At 42.7% G+C, this 27,172-nt stretch overlaps 1 protein-coding gene across 1 annotated transcript in view; it reads right to left on the reverse strand.

Annotated features, from left to right (window-relative positions):
• LOC102386025 (uncharacterized protein C9orf84) overlaps nt 1–27,172 on the reverse strand; it is a 94,283-nt gene that overhangs the window by 49,450 nt on the left and 17,661 nt on the right. Inside the window, exons 5-8 of the mRNA XM_025208977.1 lie at nt 24,921–25,111; nt 17,012–17,174; nt 11,681–11,783; nt 7,512–7,650 (exon numbers count right to left, since the gene is read on the reverse strand). Coding sequence (XP_025064762.1) covers nt 7,512–7,650; nt 11,681–11,783; nt 17,012–17,174; nt 24,921–25,111 — 596 coding nt within the window. The remainder of the gene's footprint in view (nt 1–7,511; nt 7,651–11,680; nt 11,784–17,011; nt 17,175–24,920; nt 25,112–27,172) is intronic.

Raw genomic sequence — 27,172 nt, forward strand, 5'->3', positions numbered from 1 at the left:
CGGGCGGCCCGCAGAAAACCTCCCCAGCCAGTGAGCGGCCACGCTGCTCCCGAAAACGGCTGCAGCTTACATCCAGTGCTTGCACTCCCCATCTGGCGTTCACAGGGGGGGCACCAGCACTCCCGCCTGCCCCCCCTGCCATTGCCTGAGTGGGGAGTGCAGGCTGACAGGGGGTGCACCGGTGCTCTCAGGGGGTGCACATCACCACTGTATAAATCAACTACTTTCCAGTTGTTGCAGTGGCAAGACATTTGATCTCTAGCTGTACCTTTGTCATCCTAGGGCTTTTGTAGTGTTTCAGATTTTGTTAGACTCAGGCTTAGATTCTAACTTAGACTCAGTGCGATGTATTTTCAGCACATGAACAGGAGAGGTAGTTATGAATTATTTTATAAAACCTATCAGGCACATCTACATGTTCATGAATGCACAGTGCCTACTGAGCATTACATTTAGTACTTGCAAAAGGAAATACAATTTAAATGTGCAGTAGGCTTGATTAAACACTTTTTTCATGACGGTTAATGCACAGTCAATTACTGCACATTAAGAATATTGTGTAAACTTGCCCATCCTCAGGTTTCTCAGTACATTTTCTTGAGCACTTTCCAGGCTAATTTAAATGGTTCCATGGTCCATTTTCATATAAACCTCTTCACTATCAATTCAGTATAATAGAACTTATATCCCTTTACCTTCAAGCAAAAGAGAATTCATGGCATTTTGATATTTCTCCAACTGCCACACCAAGCACTCTAAGTATTCTTTATTTGACTCTGTAATCAAAATACTAAAAGGAACACAAAAAAAGACACATCAGGCAAGAAACTTAACATCATGCCTTTGGATTTCCAAAATGATTTTCTATTAATAGATTTAGGGAAAGGAATTTTGTAAATGAATTTACTGTGTTGGGGGAGGATGAGAACGGAAATTTTCCTTTAAAAATGATACTTGAGTCTTAAGGGTAGCAAGACTGCAGAGGATGGATACGCCAACATGCAACAGCTCTGCTGCTACTTCATAGTCTGATTGTTAAAGATTTACCTTCTGTCCTCATGTTATGATTGTCAATACTCAGTTTCACTACTGAATACTTGGGTGAAATGATTCCTATGCAAGTATAAAGGATGAAGCTGCATTGTCAAGCTATTTAGCCTCCTAGAAGGAGGAAGATAACAAAAAGTGACTCTTATGGTCTGTTAAGCTCCTTTCATGAAGACCATGCATATGGAATATCTCCTGGGGGAAAGCATCTCTTCAGAGTAAAATATCTATTAAACACAATCATCAAAGTTGCATATTTTGTACAAGAAAGCCATAATTTAAGAGAATCCAGTAGAGTTATAGTTGCACTAATTTAGAATATTTTGTACCAATGTTGTTCCTATTAAAGTTTTAATTACCTGTTACTAACAGGAGAAATAGGTTCTGCCTGAAGTCCAGCACACAGTGAATTCAGCTGTGATCTTTGTGATTTGCATGGAGGAGTTAGAGTTATTTCCAGTTCATTTTGAGGACATAAAGTGTAACTAACTAGAAATTACAGAAAAATCACATCACAATATTAAAAAAATGAAATGTAAATATTTATGTACTGTATAACCCTAACATTAACAGTATTATATATTAAAATATCTTCATAATCATTTTAATCACTTATGCAATAAAAACAAATTGCTATACTTTCAGTTTAATTTTCAGGTAGCCAAGGGAATAGTAATGCATAAGTCATTCCCTCCCACTCCCTCACATTTCTACTATGCAATTTTAGAAATATGTTCACAGTTAGAGCTATCCATAATTAAAATAATTATTTATTCTTGTTTTAGGTTTTTTAATACAAAGTTGAGGAGGTGTGACCCTATTCTATAGCCCACTGTGACAATTATGTGGTTGTGTTGTTTGTTTGGGTGTTATATGTTGAAAAGGTTTCTTCAAATGAGTTTTGTTCTGGCAGGGAAAAAGTTTTAAAGCTGGATTGCAGAGGGTTTTGGTGTGGCCTGGCTAATTGCACTCTGCCCTCTGGATGGTGCTGGTAGGATCCCTTTTCTGAGAACTCTGGGTGTCTTTACACATGCTCTGGGGTGGAGGAGGGGGGAAGGGACATTTTAATTACAGCGGCTCTCAGGAGCTGCTCTAATTAAACTGCCTGCAGCAACTCATGTATTCAGTGTCCCACACTTCAAAATGGCAGTGGGAGCACTTTAAAGCTAGTTTGCCGAGCTTTAGTTAAAACACCCCTGCTGCCATTTTGAAATGCAGGAACACTGAATTCACATGATGCCAAGGCTGACAGAGTGTTCTAATTAGAATGTGTTGAAGCAGGCATTGGACACATGTACAGGTGCCCTCTGGCTTTTTCTAGAAGTTTTTTTTGGGGGGGAAGGCGATATAATCTGGGGAGCTTGAGTGTGCACATGCCTGTGCGACTCCCTGCTGGAGTCCACAGGAGCCTGCTGGTGTGAAGCCCCAGAGAGTGGAGATGGAGGGAGTTTGCAACATGGGGGTTGCAGCAAAGTAGCCTGGAGCAGTAGGGCAGGGGCAGCCTGCTGAGAAAAGCAGAGAAAGCCAGACCTCCTAGAGCAAGGAGGGGTTCACTGCAGACAGTGAGGATTCCTGACTGCCACTGGGCCAGCTGTAGGCTGTAAAGTAAGCCTTAGCCAGGGGTTAAAATAAAACAGTGTGAGGAGATAGTGGGTGCATTTACGCGTGTGCTTTACTGAGGGGTTGACTAATTAGCTCTGCAGTAAAGCATCACCATATTAGGATGTAGTAAATTAATTAACTCCACTGTAGGATAGTACTATCCGGGACAAGTACTATCCTATGGCAGAGTCATTTCGTGCGCTGAAACACATGTAGACAGTGATCTAGGCTGATTGGGGCCCAAGGATGCTACAGTGTAGGGGCTGCCTGCTGGCTATCCCTGCACTGTAGCATCCTTGTGCCCCAGCCAGCACCCCCAGCATCCAACGCTGCCATCTGGAGCTTGGGACTAACCCCCAGAACCCCCTGCCAGCCTGGGGCTTCTTCACCCCAGATCTAACTGCTGTGGTCCAGGGTGTACATGTATACGCTGAGCCCGGGAGTTGCTAACCCTGGCATAAACTACCCTCAACTTTATTTCTGAGTGCTAACTGCATGTGTAGATGCACCCACTGTGTAATAAACTTATGTTATATTCTGTCTTCCTCAGTTCTGTGGTAATGTTTTCCCTAATTATTGAAGTTGGGATTTTTTATCTCTAAATTTCCTGTAATTGAGTATCTCACTTTGCAGGAAGTTTGTATTCTCAAGGCCTTGGCTGACTCAGGGTCCCATCATACCCACACTTAAACAAAATTACAGATTATCCTTGCTGTGTTTGTAAGGCCTCTCCTATCAATAATGGGAACCAGAAAGTGTGCAACTCAGACATCTCAGGGTTTGAGAGGTTTATTGCTTCAAGTGTAATTGATAGTCTAGTCTAGTCTTGTAAATTCTCCTGACAAGAGGATGTCCACTGAAATCAATTCAATCCCAGAAGGGCCCCTAGCAGACTTGACACTTAAGATGCAATTAACCTGTCAATCACACCATAAATAGCAACCTGGTCACATGTTTAGGCAATTAACAGCATGACAAAATGAGAAACCAGCCATAAAAATATTCCACAAAATAAACTGACCATGTCACAGGGTATCTCCACCATGCATTCTGATGCCTGCAGCTACCTCCATGTTTGGCAGGCTGACAACTCATCAGCTGGGTTGCATCCAGGTTGCAAGGAGTTGCAGGGCTCAATGTGACCCAGCATGGTGCTTGCTTTGTCTCACAGCTCCATCTGGGGCTGAGCAGCAAGTCACATTCTGGTGCTGGGTCATGGGGAGCCTCAGGGTGCCTGTAATCCCACAGGTTGTCTATTTTTCCCTGCCACTCCCAGGAAGCTGGGAAGCATGGCACTTGACATCCCAGACACAGGGACCCCAGGGTCATGGACAGATTCCTTGATCCCAACGTCCCTGTCATTTTCTAGTTTATTCACTTTATCCCATTGCAATTAGTTTCCTACTGTTTATTTTGTTACTAGAACTAAAGAGGTGTTATCAGGGCAGCAAAAGTTTCTGTCACTATTGAAACAATTACTGTAGAATCACTATATTGTCCCTATGTATTCCACTTTTCGAATACCTGTGTTTGATATCTGAAACTTGTGACCAATGATATGTATTGGCCCATGTCTGCAGCTCATGAACAAGGCATTCTAAAGTAATGGTGGAGCAGAGGCAACTGTCCATTAGTTCTTTCATCCAGGTGTTTTTTGGGCTAGTAGGGAAGGAGATCAGGTCATGGAGTATATATAGAAAATACATCTTGAAAAGCACAGTTAACTTTAAGTAATGGTTCTTTCTTCTTCGAGTGATAGCCCATAAGTATTCCATTTTTGCTGATTCACAAACAGTAATCTTAAGTACAGGAAGTGAATATTCAGAGTCTAACTAAATAATGACTGTGAGACAGCTGTGCCAAAGCAGCTGTCTGATTTAGATACTTCTAACAGTGGAGCCAGAGCGGAATGAAGCACTGTCAGTAGAAGTTTTATCTAAAACCAGAGAATCCTTGCTGCCTGAATCTAAAGTGGGTCTCACCGGTCTATTGTAAAAGAGAAGCTACAAGTGAGTTTTCCTCAGCTTCTGCATTTATTTTGAAAGCTTCCTATGAACTAAATATTTGTTGGTTTTATATATATAATAGGATTCTAAATATCCATCTGTGAGGGGCATAGCTGCCTTACAAACACAACAAATGGGATGGTTGGTTCAGTTATGACTGAAACCCCATACCAGGTATGAAAAATGGAAAGAACATGTGAACAAAACCCCATCAGCAGACCAAAGCCACCTAGTTAACCAGAGAACTACTGTGAATACCAGACTTTTCTACATGGGGACACCCAGGAGAATTGATATGAATCAACTAAAAGTGCAAAGTCAATGTATGCAATTTAGTGTGACAAGGATTAAGCTATAGATATTTAAGGCACCTTCATAACTAAATGAGCAACCGCATAAGTACTTAACACACTTTAACTTATGTGTGTTAATTGTACAACTTTATTTGATTTGCCTTAACTTTTCTGATTGTCCCTGTGTAGATAATCCCTTAAACTATTTATAAAGCTAAACAATAGGAAGAGACACAAATAGTGCATACAGTTCCATCTTAGTCATGAGTTGTTAAAAAGAATTGAGGAATAACTGGATTTGCTCTAAATTATTATTCTATAAAGGGGAAAACATGAGGGAACTTGGGGCATAACTTCAACCAATGGACACTGTTGGCTAAACCATTCCAGTTCCAACAGCATATGTAAGTGGAATGTGTATGAACAACTGCTTAAAAAGAATTATTCTTAAATGCCTAATTCTGGATTTACCCACTCCCTACCTGATTTGCTCCATTCGACTGTATTTTGGCTTGGAGTGAAACATGCCACTTCCACTGTAGGACAGTATTTGGAAATCTGTATTTCACTTGTAATTTTTGCAGTAAGATCTAAAGAAAAAAAATGCTACAAATAGTAACCATCTAATTTTATTTCTTTCTCAAAACCTTGAATGTTTCTTTATTGACCTCTGTTGTTAATTGACTTCACCAGGATGAAGGACTGCAATTACCATTAGTTACCAGGTAAACAGTAGGTTTTCATAAGAAGTGACAATTGCCATAAAAGACTAGATGGACCTCTGGCCTGATCAGGTACCAGTGTGGCAATGATTAGTACCAGAAACTTCAGAAGAAGATGGAACAAACTCTGTATAATTTAGATGTGTCTGATTTGACATTTGTCTGACTTGCTGCTAAAACAAGAACCTGGCTGGGATGTATTCATGAGTATAATGGTGCTAGGAAAACCCTCAGGTGCTTGGCTAGTAGGCATTGTTCATGTGCTCAGGGTTAAAGTGATTGCCACATTTAGGATCAGGAAGATTCCTGCAGGTCAGATTAGCAAGGGCTACTGGGTTTGTTTTTTTGTTGTTGGTGGTGGGTTTTTTTGCCTTTACTACTATAACTTTTAAATATTCTTGATATAAATGTATACTGCTTTTTAGAAATATGGACTAAATAATGGACTAAATATGGACTAAATAAATAATACCCTATGACAATAAGTTCTACAAGCTCATTTTGTTTTGTGTGGCTAATTATTAGCTTTGGATTTGTCACCTCCTTGATTTCATTTAATGTTTTCCTGTCCTTACATTTTTATAAACTGCCAACACTAGTGTTTTAAACTACCAATCCAGAACTTAGACTGATCTCGTTGATTTCTGTAATAGCCCCATATCACAAGATGAGTTTGAATCTGTTGTGCATATTATTCTACCTGAGTTTCAAGACTGACTATATATTAGCTCGCAGCAGAACAAGTCTGTTAACTCAGAAAAGGACAGATTGTTGATCTTGAAAGTGGTGGTGATAGAAGCCGTGACAGGCTCTTTCCCGGGACTGTATAAGATGAGGGAGTTCCAGTCTTGTATGACTAGGGTAGGAGTGAAATGGACTACTGAGTCAGGTTCTATGGATTACTGATGAAGCTAGTTCAGCGCTCTCTTCCCTTCTCCCCACCCCAAACAGGAGGCCACAGGCAACATCATGTGGCACATGAGCCACTGAAGTCATAAACAAGGTCCAGAGTTGAGTGGAACCCAGCTCAGGTCTAGACCTGAGTGAAAATATGGAATTTCTCTCTGCCTTCCATTGCTACAGCAATATTGGCGTTCCCAGTACAGTATGGTCAGCTTGCCGTGAGCATGTTTAGTTCTTTTAACAGGCTGCCAAGCTTTTAGTAAAGAATGAAGGTTAGAGAAGAAAATGGTAATTTCTAATACTTTAATAGTAAAAGCTGAATAGAATTTCAAGGGACAAAGGAAAAGATACTTCTACAGCCTGAGGGTCATTCTCCTTCTGATTATCAAAGGTCCATTGTAAAAGCTGGCAGTAAGAAAGCTTCCCAAAGAAAAACTCACAAGAAATTGTAATTGAAAGTATCAGGCAATCTAAATAAAGTAGGTGCAATCAGCTCCCCTTTTAACTGCATGACATCAGCAATTTATATGCTGCGACTGTGCTGCATATATTATTGTAACCTAGTTTGGGATGTCTTTCAAAGTAAGATTAATCTCAGCTGGCTAACATACTTAATTCAATGCTCACAGTATTCATGAGAGAGCAGGGATTAGAATTACTCCTTCAACTCATTTAGCGATGTCTGCTTCGGAGATTACCGCATAGGCCTGGATTGAAGTATACTACCTACAAAAGATCACTTATTTTTGTTTGTTTATAGAGAACCTTTAATACTTTGAAATTTTGATAAAGCATATTCCATAGTTTCATATGCAGAATGGGACTTGCTCTCATTTGGTTTACACAAACATAAATCTTTAATTGAAGATAAAAGAGTACACAGTCTTTGTAAATTAAAGAAGAATCCAGCCCACCATTACCAAGAAACAAATCCTCACCTTTTCCAGTGCTCTCATTCACTATATCTTCTGGAGTTAAGTTTAATAAATTTTTCAGTTCTAAGTATGGTGGAATCTCAGCTTTCTCTCTAAAGTTGTTTGATTTGTTGGATTCTAACATAACAGGTAGCATTAGTGACTGAAAAAAATAATAAATAGAGTAGATCTGGTTAGGAAAGTTCTAAATTAGATTTTTTTGCCTTAACTATTTAATCCTGATTTTTTTTATGTTTAAATAGTTTGCAGAATTTTAGACTGAAACTGGTCTAAGATCTTTTAACAAAGAAAGCAGACACAATGTTATATAAAAAATAGAATTCAATTGGTGGCAAAACTATTCAAATTAAAATGAGTAACTTATTTGCATACTCTGTGGGAAAAAAACAAGTCAAATGTTATCTTTACAATAAAACCACAGGCCTGAGCATACTGTTCTCTGCTCCCCCGTGTGCAATGTATCAATTGCATACATTGATGCCCGCCATACACTTCCCAGCAGTGCACTCTGCTGTGAGTGAGTGTGCAGTTGCACAGATGCAGTTGTGCTTTGTAGCCCGCCTCATCTCCTCCACTTCTCCCACTCCCAAGACTGGCAGGAAGGGCCACAGGAATGGCCACTAGCATGTGAGACCCTGCAGGAGCAACCTCAGCAGCAGGCTCTGCTCTTGGCCCCTAAGTGTGCAGGAGGGAACAGACAATGGAAAGAGCAAGGCACAGCAGGTGAAGTCCTGCCATGCCACCCCCAAGTGGCACCAGTTCGATCAGTGATTCTAAGTTTTTTAGCCTCAAGGCCCTCTCCATGTTCTGAATTTGGATATGTGTTGGTGTTTTTTTTCAACTGGGATGCCATGAAATTCAGAAAAGTTGAGCGGGGCCTTGAGGCTAGAAAGGTTGAGAGCCACTGGCATAGAGACTAATTCTTTAATTAATTATACACTTGGCGTGTGTCTACATGAGACATTTACTGCAGAGTTGCCTAACTAGCTCTGCAGTAAATGTCTTGGTGTCTATACATGCGGCCCTATTAGGCTGCAGGAAACTAATAATCTCTGCAGCAGGGTAGTACTTGTAAACACAAGTACTATCTTGCTGCAGAGTTTTTTACTCTGCAGCACCACAGGTGTAGATGCTGATGTGGATGGCTGGCTGGGACATGAGGGTGCTTCAGTGCGGGGGCTGCCTGCCAGCTAGCCCCACGCTGGAGCACCCTCATGCCCCAGCCAGCCCACCCGTGTTGATCCAGGTCAGAGCAGCCCCCAGCTGCCAGGCTGAGCACCCAGACCCTTGGCAGCTGGGGCTGCTCTGACCCAGTTTAATGTGCTGTGGTTCTGGGTGCACATTCAAATAGCATGCCCAAGAACAACAAATACTGGCACAATAAGCACCGAAATTTATTGCTCCACATAAATTCTGCATCCAGTTCTGCGTACCACACTTTAACAAGGTCGTGGACAAGCTTGAGAGAGTCCAAAGAAGAACCACCGATATGATCAGAGTCTTAAAAGGCAAGACATACAAGGAAAGGTTGAGGGATCTGAGACTCTTCAGCCTGAGGAAAAGAAGGCTGAGAGGGGACCTGGTAGCAGCTTACTGCTACACTACGGGAGTATATCAAGTGCTCAGTGAGCAACTGTACACCAGGGCACCCGAGGGGAAAACCAGGAGTAATGGCCACAAACTCCTGGAAAACCGATTCAGGCTCAACATTAGGAAAAACTTCTTTATAGTCAGGGTATCCAGACTGTGGAATAAGTTCCCTCCAGAGGTGGTGCAATCACCTACCTTGGAAATCTTCAAGAGGAGACTGGACGGTCACCTTGCTGGGGTCACCTGACCCCCAGTTATCTTTTCTGCTTGGTGCAGGGGGTTGGACCTGATGATCTTCCGAGGTCCTTTCCGTCTATACAATCTATGAATAAACTGCATGTGTAGACCTACCGTCAGTGTAATTTTTTTATAGTACATCTCAGCACTGGTATGATTTCCTGTGGCAGGGGAATAAAATATGCTATATGCTTTGACAAATTTATATACACCTTTTCAAGTGTAAGAGTAAAGTGTGTCAGAAAATAAGTGTGCCCTATGTAACAAAAGCTTGCGAAACACTGGTCTAGGGCCTTAATCCTGATCTCCTGTCTGCCAAATCCCCACTGACGTAAATGGAAATTTGCCAGAATAAGGACCATGGTTTTGGGAGTGTGGTTCTAGTATAAAAATAACATTTGACTTGTACATTTTTTCTTGCAACCAGCATAACATATGTAAGTGTATCATATCATAGCTGAAATAGCTACTAGGCCTGTGCAAATACGGAAGTATTCAATTCAGGTTCTGTCGATTTGGAGGACAGCGATTCGATTTGGTGATTTGAATCACTGTCCCCATTTGATTCAGCCAAATCAGAATCAGAGATTCAGCACTGATTTGGAGATTCGGATCAGCTGCGGAGAAGCAGGCACAGTTGGGAGGCTGCAGGTTCTCCTGCTGCGCCTCCAGCTGTGCCTGCCTTTGCCAGGGCGGGGGGAGCTGCAGGAGAAGCCCCCATAGCTGCCCTGCCCGGTCCCATCCCCCGCCCGGCTGCAGCCTTCTGGCACTTAACCCCCCCCCCCAAAAAACATGCACTCACCAGCTCTGGCAGTGACTGTGGGGGCTTTGGGGCCACATGGCAGAGCCCCCACCGCACAGCCCCTGCTCCCCATTGGCCCACCACCAAACCCCGCTCCCAATGTGTGCCCCGCCAGCCCCAGCAATTAAAAAAAAACCCCAAACCCCCCCAGCACTCACCAGCTGCAGGAGCAGCAATTGGGGCCTCCAAGGACTTGTGGCAGAGCCTCCCCTGTGCAGTGTGGGGCAGTAGGGATCAACCCCCCCCACCTGGCACCTGCACAGCAGCTGCCCCATGGTGTGGGTGCAGTATGACTTGCCAGAGTACCATGCACTGTCTAGGAGCTTGGGCTGTTGGGGCTGAGTGGTGCCAGGCTCCGGCTGACATATGGAGCTGCCCCAGCTCCCAGACAGCGCACGGTGCCCTGCCAAGCCACTCTGCACCCACGCCATGGGGCAGCTGCATAATCCCCGCTGCCCCATGCTGCATGGGGGGGATCTGCCATGAGCCCTCAGACACCCTGATCTCTGCTGCCAGATCTGATGAGTGCGGGGCTTTTTATTTATTTATTTATTTATTTAATTGTGGGGGCTGGGGAGCCATGGGTGGGGGGGAGATTGGGGAGCGAGGCCTATGCAGGGGGAGCTCTGCCACATGGTCCCAGAGCCCCCACAGCCACTGCCGGTGAGTGTGGGTTTGTTTTTTTTTTATTCCTGGACTGCTGGGGCTGGACAAGGGGCCATCAGGGGTGGGGGGCTCTGCCAGGAGGCCCAAGAGCCTTCACAGACCATTTTTTTTTAAGTTCCAGGACTAGGCTGGGGCTGGTTGGGGGATGGGGCCAGGCAGGGGAGCCATGGGGGGTTCTCCCCTAGCTCCCCCGAGGCAGGCACAGCTGGAGGAGCTGTGGGAGAACCTGTAGCTGCCCAGCTGATCCAAATCTCCAAATCTCTCCAAATCTTTTCTGAATCAATTCGAAGGCTTCAGCTTCATTTCAGACTTTTAAATGGGTCTCCCGATTCAATTTGGATTCAGAGATTCGGCTGCTGATTTACAATAAGAGTGTGCTGAATACACTTTTTACTTTGGATACTGGAGGTATTCAGTAGATTTAAAAAAATTAAAGGAATTCTATTAAAGTGAGCTCTAGGGGTGCCTATAGATCTGTTGCAGGGATGTTCCGATATGCTGGAATTACAGTGCATCGGAGCAGACTAAATTAATTGAGTGTGGTAATTACCGTGGTACAACCAGCCTCCACATCTCGTCTATTAGCATTCCCATGCTTCAAAATGGTGGCAGGGGCACTTGAACTAAAGCTTGTTCAACAAGCTTTAGTTCAAGTGCCCCCACTGCCATTTTGAAGTGCAAGGATGCCAATAGACAAGACACTGCAATGCTTTAATTAGAGCGGCTCTTGGAGCTACTCTAATTAAAGCACCCCCACCTCCAGAACACATGTAAAAGTGCCCTAGGTCACCTTTAAGTAAAAATGCAGGTATAGATTCTAATTAGTATATTAGACAGCAATCATTAAAATCATAGGTGTAAAAGTAATTAGTAATACCTCTGCATCCTTTAAAGATATTTGACAAAAATGCTCTTTAACTGTGTGCAGTTCCTTTTCAATCTCATGAGTTTCCATGTCACTTTGAAACATAAAACTTTCCCTAAAAGATCACCAAGTTGGCATGAGTCATACATGTAACATATTCCTGATGCAAAATGTTAACAATAGCTTTAGTGACTAATACCCTAAGCAGGGCTGTCCCTAGTGGGGAGGCCAAATCAGGGCAACTGCCCTGGACCCTGCGCTTTGGGGGGCCCTGTGGAGCCAGGTGGAGCAGCCGCGGTGACTCCGCGCTACCGCCGGCTTCACATCCGGCCACTTGGCACTCCCCCACTCCCGCCCTGCTGCCGAATCTGCCGCTGGCTTCCTTGCATCTGGGGGTGGGGCCCCACACAGGCTGATTTGCCCTGGGCCTCACACCCTGCTCGGATCACCTCTGACCCTAAGTAAATCAGAGTTGGTAGGAAGGGGCAGGTTGGCAGGATTAAAGGGGTTGGCAGGTCCATGGGTGGGGCAGGTTGGTGCGTCTGTTGGTGGGGGAGGGTTGCCCGTCCATGGGTGGGGGGTCTGAAGGCTAAAAGCCCAGTTAGGGTTGGGGTAGGGGGTAGAAAAAGCACAGCCCTGGGGCTGGGGCCAGTGACTGGGCTTTCCCAGCCCTAGGGCTGCTTTCCAAAGGTTGTACAGATGTTCACCTCCTCAGGTGATCTAATTTAGATCAGCCTGGCCATTTTTTGCCCAATCTAACCTCCCCAAACATCAATACAGACTGGCACTTAGATTGACCTAACTAAGGCTAGGTCAATCTAAGTGTAACATCTGCAGATACCCTTTGACTCTATCACTGTTACAACACTGAAACTTTGCAATCATTTATATTACTGTATATTATATAGTCTTAGAGACTAATTTTCATTTAATAGTTTTCTAAAGTATAAAGCATTTTTATGATCTAATAGTACTGAAACTTTCTTAAATCTTTTCTTTTATATATTTTTTGTGAAATTCTACATTAAAAAAGAGTGGATTAAAATAAAATTAGAAAAAGTTCTTCAAAGGTGAACTGACATTATTTTTAAATACCAAAGAAACAAAATTAAGAATCAGATTATCACTTGCCCTATGCAATAAGTGGATGCAAAAAAAACTTTCTAAAACATATAACCAGAAACAATTTCCAGTCCCCAGGATCTCAAAATGTATTACAGCTGTGAAAGGGACCACTAAATAGGCGATCTTGATCACCAATTCCTGACTCATTAGTGGAACATATCTTAAAAGAGTATATAAATCTTTAAAAATAAGAATTTCAGCATTAAACCTTTAAATTTCTTGGAAGTTTGTAAGAATAAGGTATAGTTACCACTAACTGTTCCACTGGCAGAATATAGCTTCCTAGAATTACTACCTAAATGCATGAATCAGCTAAAGGGCAAAGCCATCTGTTATGAAGGACTCCCTGTCATCTCTTGTTACAGATGCCACTCTCCTTCCCTCTCTTGCTGGCAGCACATTTTCAATGGAAACAGTTGAAAAAGAAACTGTAATGGGGCCAAACAATCTGAGATGCACATTGAGGAGCTCAGTTTGGAATGAGAGAGGATAATGCTGAAAATTCCTTCTAGTCAACATTTGGAAGAGAAAAGAAACCACACAGAAACACTTTAAGGACTAGAACCAGCAGTTGTGAACAGGGTTCTTATAACTGCTCCCCACATGCAGACGCTGCATTTTACTGGGGTTATAGTAATATTTCTCAAAATATGGATTCTAAAATAAACTGCAGAAATTGTATTTTATCAAATTTATGCGGCCGCACACTGTGCATAAGTGCATGAAAACTAAATTGATTATCTTCAATAAGACTAATCAAGTTTATAACTCAAAACTGAATTATGCTGATGATTAGATTACATGTTGGGATTAGAAATTATACAAATGACAATTGAATTGTAACTAAATTATGTATACTTCTGCTACCCGATCATGTTCTCCTAAAAATAAAGGTGCCCTTACTTTGTAAATAATATTCTATAGCATATTTTGCAATATATATGCAAGTATACTGTATTTACTCAAATATAAGATGATCCTGAATATAAGATAACCCCCAAATAATTAATTTTATACATGGAAAATCTATGAATTTGTTATAACTTTCCTAGTACAGAATCTAATTATTGGAAGTTTGCCTTGAATTTGCCCACTCACACTGCTTTAGCAGGGAAACTAAATCTGGGGGGCAGCCAGGTGGTCTCTGCCACCTCAATTTCTTCCCCCTGCAGCCTCTTCCCCCACTTAGTGTCAGATCCTATTCTTCCAGAGCACATAGAAGTGAGGGGCAAATTTGAAAAAAACTGACTTTGAAATAAACACGTCCATGAATTGATGTATTTTACTTTTTTCGAACTTGTGGCAAATTTGTGCACTGGTACTCTATAAACATGCTTTTAAGCAGCACTTTTGTACTTACTTATATATAGTACAAATTATGCATGATATTAGTCAAAAGGCTCATGATTTACCGTATAGTTCATTGGACTGGGCACTAGAAGAGTGAACAGTGTTTAAAGTCATGGTGACCCCACAGCTGAGCACTGCTCTGTATGTGTGTATACCCCACAAAGGATCCATGTGCTAATTAGCCCCCACTAGTATCTGGAATTGGGTGTTTTTGTCATGAGTCCTGGGATGCTCCAAAAATATAAATGTAGATGAGGCACAGGGCAACCTGGTCCAGCTCCACCTCACGGATGTTTGGGCCACACTAATCACATGCCACAGGCTGAGAGAGTGGGCAACAGAGGGATTCTGGGTGAACTGTTTGGGGCTCAACTGTTTTCTGATGTCTGCCAGACATTTAAGGCTGGTGAAGAAACAGGAATTACTGGACATGCAAAAGAAAGGCACAGTTCAGCTCTAGGACTGAAGAAGTCAAAATGTATTCAATATAGTAGCTCATTATGACTTTAAAAAGTGTTGGTGCTAAGCGGGGCCTGAATGCAGTGGGTACTACCACACACTGTATTCAGATGGCCTGTCCTAACCTGTCCTTAGAGTAGCTTCCTATCAGTGGCATAGCTTCTTGGCCACCTTTAGCTAAGATCAAGTGCAGTGGTCGTGCAAAGGCCTTGCATACTGCCTGAATGATGCCAGAAGCGCTGGGGGGATAGTGCCGGAGCACTGGGATGGAGAAGGAAGAGGAGTTCTCGGAGCTCGGAACAGCATTGGTGGCGGTTTTGGGAAGGAGAGTGACAGTTATGGAAGGGAAAGTGGACCAAGAGATGAGAAGTGAATTGGAGAATGGAAACAAAGATTCAGAGTCTGATGCAGGATGGACAAAGGTGGGGAAGATGGGACAGATAAAGGTAGGAAAGAAAGGTGTGGTGGGATCGGTGGTTTTGAAGGAGGCTTTATTGAAGGAAGCAATGAGGGAAGAGCCCAGTGGGCAGGAAGAACAGGAGAAGAGGAGGTCATGAGAGAGAAACTAGGAATGAAACAGTCATTGAAGGGAAGAGGAAGACTAGTGGGAGGAATAAACTAGAACTGCAAAGAGAAAAGATGGGAGGAAGTGAGAGATGGAGTGGCAGGTAATCTATGTCTGAGAATAAGAGCAGTAGTAATAGACACAGGAGAACAGAGAAGTTGGAGAATGAACAGATATGAATTTATAGAAAAATATTGTTTGAAATTTTGGATGTTAAAGCAAAACATTTGAATAGCCTGGTTGTCTTTCTTGAAGTCTTGAATTTCATATTGGAGCCGAGAAGGTTATGAGGATTTTTGGAAGACATGTGGCAGTAGGTGAGGGAGAAGAACTTGAGGGGATAAGTTTTATTGTAGGAGAAAAGACGAGAGAATGGACAATAATTGTTTGAATGTAAATGGACATGCCTGAAATGGAGAAAATAGAGAAATGGTTGGAGAATCATGTACAAAAAATTTAAGTATGCTGAGAAGATACATGATTAATACGGTATATGGATGGGATAATGAAGAGTTGGGGTGGTAATGAGGTTAGATAAGAGGAGGTCTGATGGGATAATGCACTTAATGTCAGTAATCCAAGTAGGGCCACACTGGGGGTTTACAATATATTTTGGACAGTTTAAACTCTGTAACAAGCGTGGGCATGAAGGATACCTGGATGCATACTGCTGGTATACAATAATCTACAGATGTGAAGGGAAAGGGCACAGGGTGGCAGACTGCCAAGAAGTATTCAAGTGTGTTATTTGCAGGGAAGAGGGGCAGTTACAGTGTTGATGCCCGTGATCCTGCAGTCTGCATGATGTTGTTCCTCTTGAATGAATTACCTAGGTGTTGTTCCTCACTAGGTGTAACTTCTGGCTCTGCTCCTAGGGCCTGGGCTTATACTGAGGCTGCCCAGCCCTCCTTCAATCCGGTGGGCCCCTTTCGGTCATGTGGCCATCTAATTGGTCCAGACCTCACCTGCCGGCTGCTCAACAACCTGCTCAAGCCCCTTAAAGTGGCAGGTACCATATAATCTCTGGATTATATTTGATACAATAAAATGTACGTGGGCAAACACCAGAAGAGTGACAGTTTAATTTCTGAAAGAACTGTGGGACCCTGGTCTACAGAATCTGGGCTTGCTGACAACATTGTTGGGGATGAATTCCTGGTCTCCATTAATTCAATGTCAGTTTTGTTATTGGTTTCATTGGGCACTTTTCTATCTGCTCCAGAGCTGGGGGAGGAAGGCGGGCTTTAATTAGAGAGGCTCTGTTTAATGAGCTTTAGTTCAAGTGCCCCTGCCACCATTTTGAAGTGCATGGATGCGGACATGCACAGTAATTACTGCGCTCCAGCAGACTTAATTAATTACTGTGCATCAGAGCAGCCCCACATCACATGTACAGGCAACAGTTGGGACGAGGATTTTGTCCCTGGACTTTTGATGGGACAAATTCTGCCCATTGTACTCACAGGAAATTTTGACTAAGGAGGATTAGATTGTTTAAAGATTAACATTATTTCAACATTCCAAGCTGTAGTAAAACCCCCAAGTACAATTAGATATTGAGAATGGCAAAAAATCATGTCAGTTGATTTTGTGTATTCTCTTTAATACAGGATGTAACCTCCATCCTTACCTCCATTCTTACTTCTAATGCAAAGGAATTGTTTTTTTTAAAAACTAATTAGATATCTTAATTCTTTGCAACTATAAAGGCATTTCAATAGATCAAAATGCATAATAAAATAATAGGAGTTAAGATGTTAAAGGATAATATCAATCACATGTGATTACAAACATATAGGTAAGTAAATTTTGAGGTCAGAAGTATGTAACAATTTGGTAATTACTTGAAAATGTCCTCTTCTGTGAAATTCTCTTCTTTAGGATTTAAAAGAGGATCCTTGACTAAGAAAATTTTTAGTCTGCTCAAAAGTACATGTAGAGCCGGAAGTTGTTTACAATACTTTTCCAAATTATCAACGAAAACAAGTTCATCAGCAACATATAAATCTTAAAAGAAATGAGAAAAATAATAATTCAACAACAAGCCATTCAAAATAATACATTATAAGAAAAATCTGAACAGTTGTTTAAAATTGTTTGCATTATAATTTTTCATTATTGGTAAAACTCATAGAACCTTAAATCTATAACTTCTTGCTGATTGGCAAGTACTGATTTTTCCTTCCTGGGAAAAAAACGTACATGCAAGGTTCCTTTCTATTCATTTTCTCATTTGTGTATTCATAGCTTCATAGATTCTTGGGTCTGAAGGGGTGGGCCATCTAGTCCAACCCCCTGCCCCTGGCAGGCAAGAAAAGGGTCACCAACCTGGAGTCATGTGATCCCAGCCAGGTGCCTGTCCAGTCTCCTCTTGAAGACCCTTAAAGATTAGTATCATCAATTAAGTCATAAACAGTCATGGGCAACTGGTGCTGCCTTAGTCGGGGTGGGCACATGCCCCCTCAGCGATTCTTGCAACCGGGGTTGGGATGGTCCCCCTGCGGCCAATCCTGCCAACTAGGGGGGGACCCCCCCACAGCCGATTGCGAGACGGCTGATTGCTGCAGCCACTTCTGCAAGTGCAATGGCACTCCACTCCCTGGCCAGCACTTGCAGGTGGGGAAAATGGTGCTTCTATCTGCCCTTCTGCCCATCGCCTAAGTGGTGAGTGCAGCCAGTCAGGGGGTACATGGGTGCTCTCAGGGGGTGCACATGCACCCCTACGCATCACCACTGTAACCAGTAGTAATAGTTTGGTTGGGTAATGTACACATATATCATATTTACTCAATTCAAATACTGCTTGGGACTCTCTCTTGATTTACACAACTACAAGAATGCTTTGAAGATGCTGAACTAAGGGTATAAGAAAGAAGTGGAACAGCTAACAGCACACGCTTCAAGAATGAAAGATCTCTCTGATAAGAACTGCTGCTGTGTCCCAGCCATCTTGAGTAGCTGGAAGAAACAGACTCTCTCTCTTGTGGCCTATTTGATGAGAAACTATCACCTTATAGCTAATAACTGGACTTTACTTTGGTTTGGACTCATTTGACTTTGAATACTTTTAGTAAATAATACTTTGTTTGATGAGTGACAGAAAGGCTTTATGTCGATCCCTTAAGCTAGTCTGGAATCTTAGGTTTTATTTGCTAACACCCCACAACAACAATGTGCAGCCCACACAGCTGCTACAGGGGCTGAACTGGGGGAAAACAGGGAGCAGAGGCTGGAGGAAAAGGAGAGTGCAGAGGCTGAGTGGGGAGGGGGGAACAGAGGCTTGAAGGAAGGGAGAAGCCAGGGTTGTGGAAAAGGCAGGGGGCAGAGGTAGAAGGGGGGCAGGTACCAGCAGGAGGCAAGCTGCTTGACCTCCCCATGCCATCTGTCCCTCCACTGCCTGCCCCCCTGTAGCGGGTGTGGGGGGGATAAATTAAAGATGACCCTCCAATAATTAGATTCTATACATGGAAATTATAAGAAATGTATACATTTTCCACATATAGAATCTAATTATTAGGGAATCATATTAAATTCAGGGTAATCTTAGATTCGAGTAAATGTAATAAATGACACTAGCGTCTGGCTCCCATGTTTCCATTGAGAGTAATGAAGTATCTTCATCTTTATAGTAATAATGTACACAGAATACAAAACTTCCCCCCATTCTAGAAACTGAAAACAATGGTAAATGCACATTTTTTAAAAGTTTAAAAGTGGTGGTCACTAGACACCAAATCATGAACCTTATCTACTTGATAAGGTAGAATTACTCTTCCAAATGGAAGATCTGCCATGCTGTTACTCCTTTTTAGCCTGTGTGGCTAGATAACATTTGGTATCTTTCAGGTTGTTTCCAACTAATGATGGATGAATGTCTTAGATGCCTTCCTGTTTCTTTGGGTCACTAACTGGCTGGAGGGTCGCACCCAGAGAGTGGTGGTGGACGGGTCCTATTCGACCTGGAGGGATGTGGGCAGTGGAGTTCTGCAGGGCTCGGTCCTTGAGCTGGCACTGTGCAACATCTTCATCAGCGATTTGGACGAGGGGGTAAAAAGCACCCTGTTCAAATTTGAAGATGACACTAAGATGTGGGGGAAAGTGGGCACGCAAGAAGGGAGGAATAGGCTGCAGTCGGACCTAGACAGGTTACAGGGGTGGGCGGATGAGCACAGGATGGGTTTCAACACTGACAAGCGCAAGGTACTGCAGCCGGGGGTGGGGGGAGAGAACCAGCAGCATATCTAAAGGCTGGGGAACTCCCTTCTTGTCAGTACAGAGGAAGAAAAGGATCTTGGGGTCATTATTGATGCCAAAATGAACATGGGCCAACAGTGTGGGGACGCGGTCAGGAAGCCGAACCGTACCTTGTCATGCATCCACAGATGCATCTCAAGCAGGTCCAAGGAGGTGATCCTCCCCCTCTATGAGACACTGGTCAGGCCGCAGTTGGAGTACTGCATCCAGTTGTGGGTGCCGCACTTCAGGAGGGGTGTGGACAACATGGAGAGGGTCCAGAGGAGGGCCACTTGCATGGTCAGGGGGCAGCAGGGCAGGCCCTACGAGGAAAGGCTAAGGGACCTGAGCCTGTTCAGCCTCCACAAGAGAAGGCTGAGGGAGGGTTCTAGTGGCCATTTACAAACTAGTCAGAGGGGACCAGCAGACACTGGGGGAGTCCCTGTTACCCCGAGCACTACCAGGAGTGACTAGAAATAATGGTCACAAGCTGCCAGAGGGTAGATTCAGACTAGACATCAGGAGGTGCTACTTCACTGCCAGGGCAGCTAGGATCTAGAACCAACTTCCAAGAGAAGTGGTGCTGGCTCCTACCCTGGGGGTCTTTAAGAGGAGGCTAGATGAACACCTTGCCGGGGTCATTTGACCCCAGTACTCTTTCCTAACATAGCAGGGGGTCAGATTTGACGATCTGCTCAGGTCCCTTCCAACCCTACCAACTATGAAACTACTTACTGCAACCTATGCCATATGTAGATGGCTGACCAGGAGCAAATGTGCTCCTGGTCAGCAGGGTGCAGGAGATGGCTCCCTGCCCCCAGGAACTGCCTGCTGCTAGGGAGGGCTCTGCCACAGGAGCCAAGGCAGGGATGATGTCCCCCTGGCCCAGCAACAGACAGCTCCCAGCCCCTGCTTCAGAATCGCGATCAGGGAGTGGGAGTGGGAGCTGAGACATTCAGCCCGATTTCAGAGTAAGAATTCTGAATAAGTATCTCCCAGCCTGGGCCTTGTGATGGTGGAAGTCAGGCTGGACAATTAGAATCTCCCATTCCTGGCCCCATGATCATGGAGCAGGGGCTGAGAGCTCCGTGCTGCCAGGACAAGGGGACATTGTCCTCACCTGGGCTCTAGTGGTGGAGCCTGCCCTGGCAGCAGGCAGCTCCTGGAGGCAGGGAGCAATGTCCCAGCCCCTGCCAGGAGACAGCTGTTTCCTGGCCTGTGCTCCCTGCTAGCTCCTTGTCTAGCAACCAGGGGGAGTCTAGAGCTCCCCCTAGCAACTGCAGGGAGCCAGTGCGGGGCTGGTGGGGGTGGGAGCAGACTGCTGCCATGAGAAACAAATTTGCTCTCTTGTCCTTGCACTTGTAGATACCTGCCCAGGGTAGGTTTACTCTACAGAAAATAACTCTCCAGTAAACCTACCCTGGAGCATTTGCACTTGTAGATGTGCCCACTGTGTACATAAGTGATTATCATTCAAGGTGCCACAGTACCCTGGGGTGCCTTGAGCCAGTGTGCTACATAATGTTACCACTGCTAGGTGTGGAAACATGATTCACAAGATAAACCCAGAGATTTAAAATAGGAATCCATAGTGTTAAAACATTTTGACTTGAGGTCTTTCTGAATTATTTGCAACAGAAGAATTGTTTCATTATTTTTCTGTAGTCAAAAAATTTGTGAAAACTGAGAGCTGGCATTTTCCCAGTGGTGCCTCAAGTCTTCTGAGAGGTGCCTCAAGTCTAAAAAAATGTTGAGAACCACAGCTGTATTATCTTATGTGGCAGTAGATAAAAGCTAAACTATGGTAGTTTAGCACCCACTGAAAAAAGCAAATAGTTCACATAACCTGTGGCTCATTGTTGGACCTTTTGCTTCCAAACTTAGCTTTTCTAGAATGCGCTGAGATGTGAAAAGCAAGATACTTAGCAGTAATTTTAAAATTCAGTTGTCAGTCTTGTACTTACACATTAGAACTTTACTAATCCTTCTTTTCGATTATTTCCCAATATAAACATATTGCAATCAAATTTTATTTCATTTGAGACCCAGAATGGATCCTATGCTTAAAAATCATCAAAATACATATCTGTGGGAGAACATGGTTAAGATTACCTATGTTAAGAGGCAACCTTAAGTGGCGATTCATGCCATTTCTTGATTCATGAAAATGTAATCATGCTATCTTAATTGTGGTTAGTTTACAGAATTATAATTTAAGTTCAATATCATGCACACTTTGTTCCTCATTCAGCAGTCCATGCTTATTCATTATTTACAGATCTACTTAAGTTGTGGCAAGTGAAAGGGATTTCCATGGGCTGCTCATGGAGCTGATTTCATGGCTTTTTCATGGTTAGCCAGCCCCTCACTGCTAACTGGCTTAGAGGATGTGTGGCCCCGTCCCTTGCTGGTGATTGTCCTAGATGGCTGTCCATTATGTGGCCCCATCCCCCATCGCTGATTGGCCAAGAGGGGTGAGGCCATACAATGTGCAGCCTTCCCAGCCATCAGTGGCCAAGGGCGTGGCTGCCACCTTGGCTGCTCCCCTTCATGCCGGCATCTCCTCCCCCGCCACCCCGGTGGGCTGCAACGCTGAGCTGCAGCTGCCATGAAGACCACTGGCTTCTGCTGGGGAGCCAGTATTTTATTTTTAGTAAGGTTTTTGTTTTGTTTTTTGATTTTGCAGATTTCACAGACAATGCTCAATTTCACAGTTTCTGCAAAATCATGAATTAAGTAGGTTCCTACATATAAGCATAAGTCCAGCTGCTTTCAACGGAACTTGACAGAACTTAAGCATGTGCTCAAGTGCTTTGCCAATTAAAGGCAGATTTAAAAACAAATTTAAATTGTTTACTGAACTTGGACCATTAGCATAATTGTTGTGGAACTGGATCCTAATGGGGTTGAATGGTGCAGAACTGAAAATCATCCCCATGATGACCTTGTGTTCAGAACAGACATTTTAAATGCAACAGGAAGGCTATTAACATTATAGCTGAGAAGGTATGAGTATAAGCTCACTTACATAGAGGTAAATTGGGAATAACTCCATTGAAATAAGCAGAGCTATGCAGCTATGAAAGATGACACAAGTGTGAAGAGAATCAGGCAAATTGTGTGGTGCTAGACTGTAGTTTTTACTCAAACTCAATTTCACTTGCTTTCTTTTTATATCAATTAAAATTGTGCTGCTTCATATGATTATCTCAAGCTTTAATTTGTTTGTATTTTTCATTACTTTTGACTAAAAATAATTCACAAGTCAATGTCCATAAATTTTTTAATTTTTGAGTAATTTGCTGTGCTTGGCATCATAAAATTGATGTTGAAAATGTTTATTTTAAACTAGTATCTTCAAAACATGAATAGGCCTTTTACCAGTCTAAAATATTATATAGATATTTTTCATATTAAAACAGTTAAAATAAAATTATTACAGAAACCCATTCTGGTTTATGAAAGGTGGAATAGGATTAAAATCAGAAAGATACCGATAAATCTTTAACATGCACAAATAGGTAGAGAAGGAGTGCTGTATTAAAATAAGTTTTTTAGAAATAAATCTTTGCCTTACTCTGAATTGTAAATTCAAAATGTCCATTCAAAATCCATCTCAGGTTCTTTTTTAATTTGGGACTGTGCATTTAAAAATGTTAGCAGTCTCTTTAATAAGACAGTAATGAATTAGTTTGCAAATCTTTCCAATATTTCAAAAGGGCAAGGAAGGTTGTTTATTACAATGAGTCAAAAGGAAAAGGGTTTACACTTCATAATTAATTGGCTTCTATTTAAGATGCTTTCTTAGAAACAGCAAAAACTGAGATTTATGTTCTCTCTTTTGCAATAGTACATAATTTACTGGGTAGAGGTTACACATTGATAAATGCTGAACTGCTAATTAAGCAATTGATTCAAGAAAATATAGAAAAAAAAATATGATCCTCTCTCTTTGGGCTCTCTATTCATTTTTGTATAAGGAAAGGCATCATTCTCCTTTTACATTTGCAGTTAAGAATAATTTTAAAAATATTTTCTAAATCTAAAACTTTTCTTTTTTTTCTCTTTCACAGACAGTTATCTATGAAAATCTAACACTATTAAAATCATTTTAATAGTCAAAGAAACAGCCAGGTAAAATTTTAAGTGACTATTTTGCAGAACAAGTGGGTAACCTCTCCTTACATTCCTATTAAGTATGTAATATATACTGAAATGTATGAGTAAATTCGACCTTAAACCACTCTAAATATTCTTGATATAGTATTTCTTATATATGTCATCTAACCTTAAGCAAATACTTATTTTTTTTTAAGTACACCTTCACAATGTTTTAATTTTATCAGGAGAATAAAGATTAGTGTACTTTCAAATATTAACCACAACACGCTTGCATTATTGATAGGAATAGTACATTTCTTATTAAACTGTATCTAGTTATCTTGTACAATGCTGTACCAAGAGCTAGTCAGGTCCTATATGTGACTGGGTCAAAACTCCTTGGAACTGGTCAGATTGTTTAACTTTGTTAAAGCAGCAAAATTCCAGTTACTGGTTTGGATTGTATTCAAAGGCAAAAAGCTGTGATAAAAAAAAACTTTTAGTCAATCTGGAACTATGCAAGTTGTAATTTCAGATCAGTTACTTTAATGAGGCCCTTACTATAATATCTGAGATTTCCTAGACATGTATCTCATGATGCTTCAAGGAATACTGTACAACAGGGGCTGTCAACAGGGGGTACGTGTACCTCTGGGGGTACTTGGGAAGGCCCCAGGGGGTACGCGGCAGCAGCACAGAGAAGCGGGGGGTCAGGGCCGCCAGCACTGTGTTGCTTGTGCTGACGCTGGCACTTTTGTTTTCGCCAGCGCTGTGTGCTGCCAGCATTTCCAGTTTCGCCCCCTTGGCTCATTGATCGGCCGCCAGGGCCCTCCCCACCCCTACTTACTGACTGGCCGCTGGGGTCTCCCTGCTTCTTGACTGGACACCAGGAGTACATCGACCAAAAAAGGTTGAAAACTCCTTCTGTACAATATCATGTACCTTTAGTGCCTTCCTGCCTCAGCCGTGTTGTGGGAACCAGCAGGTGAGTTAAGAAGGAAGTGAATCTTCACAGGCCAATTACTGGCCTGTTCAATTATTGGCTTCTTGTAGGTGCCAATTAATGTGAACTTTAGTTACATTAATACCAATTGAATTGGATTGAAAGAGTGACTGTCAGCTCACTACACATGGGACAACAAGCAGTAGCATCATCTTTCAGTCAGAAGATGATGGCTGCAATTCTGAAAACATTTGAGTTTTGTATTACAGTGAATGGGGACTACTCACATGGATGTGTATGATTAAACATGTGTGTGCTTGCAGAATCAAAACCTTGAACTTGTTTTAAAATCAGTGTCCTGGAAACAAAATTCTATGAATCAAGTAATCAATTAGTAATTATCAAGTCAATTAATTATTTGCAATTAGTAAGTTAACTACATACAATTTTGGAAAGCAATCAGTTAAACACTTTACCTTCAGCTTGTAGTTTAAGTGCTAGGAAACGGTCAAGCGGTAAAAAATTGATTTGAGTGGAATCTTCTTTCCAGTCATTTTTCATAAGCAAATAGGCTTCTTCTATGTCAGTCTGTGAATAGGGATTTGAACTTGGAACAACTTGTAGAAGTTCATTATTAATATAGGGCTTGGTGTCATAAACTGGTTTCCTTCAAAAAAAAATTTTTTTTTCAGTGTGTTCTGATACTTACACAGCTCTTTGACAACATATGTATCTAATATAAAGCCATTGCATGCTATCTTGACCCCCATATACTAAATCTCATCATTATGCAGTAGCTTATCTTGTTAAAAGAACTGTTGTAACACTGAAAGTGAACATCTCTTCCTGTGAACAGAGGAATAAGAGGAGGGCAAGAGGGGAATGGGAGGGGAGGGGATGTGCTGCACACACAGACTGGAAGAGAGGGGTGCCAAGAGTAGGGAAGGGAGGAGCTTCATACTTAATTGGACTTAAAAGTCCCCACCCTCTGCTTCCACAGCATGATCTGCCTGCAAAGGGCAGGGAGGGGGTGGGGAGGGGAGGAAGGCTGGGAGCAGGGGATGCAGTCACCCCTCCAGTGCTGCTGACTGCTACCGCACCCCCTTTCTAAAATCCTGGGTCCACCCATGTATACAGTCTTTCATGAAACGTTATTCTATAACATTAGGAGATAAATGAATTAATACTTATGAAGATATTGTTACGTTCCAAACTTCTCACAAACTATATATATATACATATATATTCTATGTGCTTTCACCAAAATTCCAACTGACTTAGATACATTTTGTCTTCTACATGGCTTACTCAGTTCTCACATCTTTTATTAGTGGTAAACTAATATACGTATAGCTAATATATTAAAATATGAGTACACATACTTATATATTAGCTTACCACTATAGCTTGTGGGTGCCGATCAAACGTTAGTTAACCTTCATGACCCCCATGTGAGGTGTTGGGATATTATTACTTCAATTTTACATACAGGAACTGAAACATAAAGAGTTTGAGGTAAAAAATGTCTTCTAATTTTGGGTGGCTAATTTGAGAAGTCTGATTTTTTTCAGATAACTTACTTTTACATCACACGGTATGTCCAAAGTCTGACTCCTACATTGCATGTTGTTGGCACAGAACTGACATTTGTGATATGTGGCTATTGGAGAACTGAAGCTGTTGTGACGTGTGGACCTCCACGGAAGCATCCAGATGAGCATGCACGGGTGTTTCCCCGGGGACAATTAGCAGTGGCACATTTGTTGTACACAGCAAGTTGCCCAGGATCAGCCCTGGGTGGTAGCAGCCTTACCTGAGGTCTTGGGAGCTTCCTGGGACTCTAACGGCAGCGATCCGGGTGCATGGAACCTGCCCAGCAACTAGAGTATGGCTTTTGCTAGCCTGGTTTTGGGTGGTGCGTGCTGCTGCCAGGTGTGCCACCCTTTTTTCCACAAGCTTTTTTTGATAGTGGGATCTCCCAGTAGTTAAATTTGGCACCACGCTGCAAATATGCAACCCAGAGCACCAAATCACATTTGTGGGGTGCATTTTGTGGTGCCTCAAAAGTCTCTGAAGCACTGCAAAACACACGTGCTTGCTCCTGTGGATGCAGCCTATGTGTACATGACTCAGTAAACAGACAAGTTACAGTATCATGCTGATTTTGCATAACAGAAGCCTTCATTTGCATCTCAAGGGGAGTCAATATCCTATGCTGAAATCTGTCCGGAAATAGATGCAGCAAGCTGCACTGGCAAATGAACGAAGTATTGAATGCATTGTTATTAGAATGTTTAGAGAAACTGAAAGACACAGTAGTGTAAAAGAAAGAAAATAAGGAAGTATCCTACTGCTAAAGGGTATGCATTAAGGCTGTGCGAAGCTTCGGGTGGTGATCTGGCCTGATTCAGTGGCTGAATCTCCGATTCCGAATCGAATCAGGGGACCAATTAAAAGGTACGAATAGATTCAAAGCTCTCCAAATCTTCAGAAAAGATTTGGAGAGCTTTGATGATTCGGACAGTCCCTGGTGGCTGCAGCAGGGAGCTGTAGCTGGTAAGTACTAGGGGCAGGGGAGGAGGGCTGGGGGAAGGTTCCTGCCAGCCCCCAATCCCCTGCCTGCTCCCCTAGCCCCCCTGATCCCCACCTGCTCCCCTAGTCTCTCCATGGCTGCCCCACCCTCCCCAGCTTCCAGTACTTTAAAAAAAAGCCCCCACTCACCAGGTGC

The sequence above is a fragment of the Alligator sinensis genome, unplaced genomic scaffold (assembly GCF_000455745.1).
Source record: "Alligator sinensis unplaced genomic scaffold, ASM45574v1 scaffold371_1, whole genome shotgun sequence".
Taxonomy (NCBI): Eukaryota; Metazoa; Chordata; order Crocodylia; family Alligatoridae; genus Alligator; species Alligator sinensis.